This window comes from Cariama cristata, unplaced genomic scaffold (genome assembly GCF_000690535.1).
Source record: "Cariama cristata isolate BGI_N322 unplaced genomic scaffold, ASM69053v1 scaffold22602, whole genome shotgun sequence".
Taxonomy (NCBI): Eukaryota; Metazoa; Chordata; class Aves; order Cariamiformes; family Cariamidae; genus Cariama; species Cariama cristata.
Window position 1 is genome coordinate 1 of NW_009604680.1, and position 1,923 is coordinate 1,923.

Genomic DNA, 1,923 nt, shown 5'->3' on the forward strand with positions numbered 1-1,923 from the left:
GGCGAGGAGTCTTCCTCAGCATCCCGGGAGAGCTCGGTCCCACCGGGATCCCGCTGCCCACCCTCGGCCGCCCTCACCCCCATCACCAACTCCTGGTTGAACTCCAGGGCTTGCTCAACTATTTCCAAAATATCCGAGTCTTTCATGACATCCGCCGGCACCTTTGCAGAGAGATCAGCCGTGCCTGGGCTTTCTTTCATCATCTCCGGAAAACCTCCCTGCTCCGGCACGGAGCCCGGCAGAGGTTGAAGGGCCTCGGGGGTCCCCTCGTCCCCAGCTGAGGGAAGGCTGTCACCAGCCGGTGCTTCCTCCTCCACAGACGGTTGCTCATCCGATGTCTGCTCCGCTTGGTCGGGCAGCGGAGAAACCGGCATCACCTGGGCCTGGAGCTCTGCCGGAGGGATGGGCACGGCCGCGTCGTGGTGAGCCGTGCCAGGTTCATCCTCTTCCTCCTCCTCCTCCTCCTCCTGCCCCACCTGCCCCAGGTTGTAACCTGGGAGTGTTTTGGCTCTGCCGGCATCGCTCTCCACCTCGACTGTGCCGGCGAGTTCCTCGTCCGATTCAGCAGCCAAACTCACCGAGTGTCCTGGTCCCTCGTGTGTGCCGGCACCTGCGGCATCCTGGGCTGGCTCGTCAGAGCCTCCTGCTAACGGCCCCGCCGCCCCAGGGGAGCCGGGATCTGCTTCGGGCACAGCTGGGCCTTCCTCCAGCTCGGCAGTAAAACCCCCAGCATCATCCTCATCCTCGTCCCTCGGCATCTCCGGTTCTTCTGTGGGCATCTTCACCACGTCTTCGTCTGCTTCACCAACAAACGCCTCCAAGTGCCCTTCGTCCTCTGGCACCGGAGATGCTTCTCTGGGAACTTCCAGATCCTCTTTGCTGCCTTCGGTTACTTCAACTTTAATTTCTTCAAATTCCTCGGAGATCTCGGCTTCCTCCGAGCCGCTCGCCTCTTGGTTGGGAACAGAGACCATGAAATAGCCTTCCTCCTCCTCGGTCCCCTCTGCCGCAAGGTCTACCTCCATCCCTGCCTCCTCTTCCTGGCTCTCCGGCACGGGGGAGGTTGATGGCTTGTCCCTCCCTTCCAGCCATCCTTCACCCTCCGGAGCTATTTCGGATGCAGGGGCTGTCTCTGTGGTCTCCTCAATCTCGGGAGGGTTTTGGCTGGGTGCGACCGCAGCCAGCATCTCCCCTTCGTAGAGATGCAAGGGCGTGCTGTCCGGCAGCGTGTCCTCCAGTTCCACCCTCCTGCCCATTCCCGCTGCCCATTCCAGCTCTCCCGATCGCCCGGCATCCTCCTCCGCCAACTCACCGCTCTCCGTGCCATCACCTGGTGCCTGCTGAAGTGCCGCAGGGCCGGTGCTGCTCCTCTCCGGCTGTCCCGGCTCTGAGCCGACCTCATCGTCAGCATCTTCATCCTGTACCTCCCAGGGCTCCTCCGGAGCTTTGGCCGGCTCCTGGCCATCCCCTTGCCCAGGGACATCGGTGGGTGCCTGGGCGGGCGGCCCTGCGGTGCTCTCCTCTTCATCCCTTGCCAGCTCCGGGGCCGGTTCAGTCTCCGGCAGTGGCTGCTGCTGGCTCACTCCCTGGCTCTCGGCATCTTCTTCATCATCTTCTTGGGTTTCCTCCAGCTCTGCCGGCGACGTGCCGTCTCTCTCCTCACTTTCCAGCCCTCTGGCGCTTGTTGGGGTGTTATCAGCCCAGGCTGGCTCTTCTGTCCCCAAAGCCCCCTCTGTGTCCTCTGCTGTCACCTCCCAGTCCTCTGGACGGGGTTTTTGGCCGTTGCCATCATCCCCCCCGCCCCAGGGCTCCTCTCCTGACTCCAGCTCCGGCTCCTCCTGCTCCCACACTTCTTCCACAAAGTCATTTTCCTGCAGGTCCCCGAGCTCCTCCTGGGCTCTGCTCTCCTGCCCTGGGCTTTCA

At 63.1% G+C, this 1,923-nt stretch overlaps 1 protein-coding gene across 1 annotated transcript in view; it reads right to left on the reverse strand.

The window, feature by feature from the left end:
- Positions 1-43: 43 nt before the first annotated feature.
- LOC104158139 (neurofilament heavy polypeptide-like) overlaps positions 44-1,923 on the reverse strand; it is a gene marked incomplete at its 3' end in the record, with an annotated part of 2,585 nt that continues 705 nt past the window's right edge. Inside the window, exon 2 of the mRNA XM_009695711.1 lies at positions 44-1,912. Within this exon, the coding sequence (XP_009694013.1) occupies positions 44-1,912 (1,869 nt within the window). The remainder of the gene's footprint in view (positions 1,913-1,923) is intronic.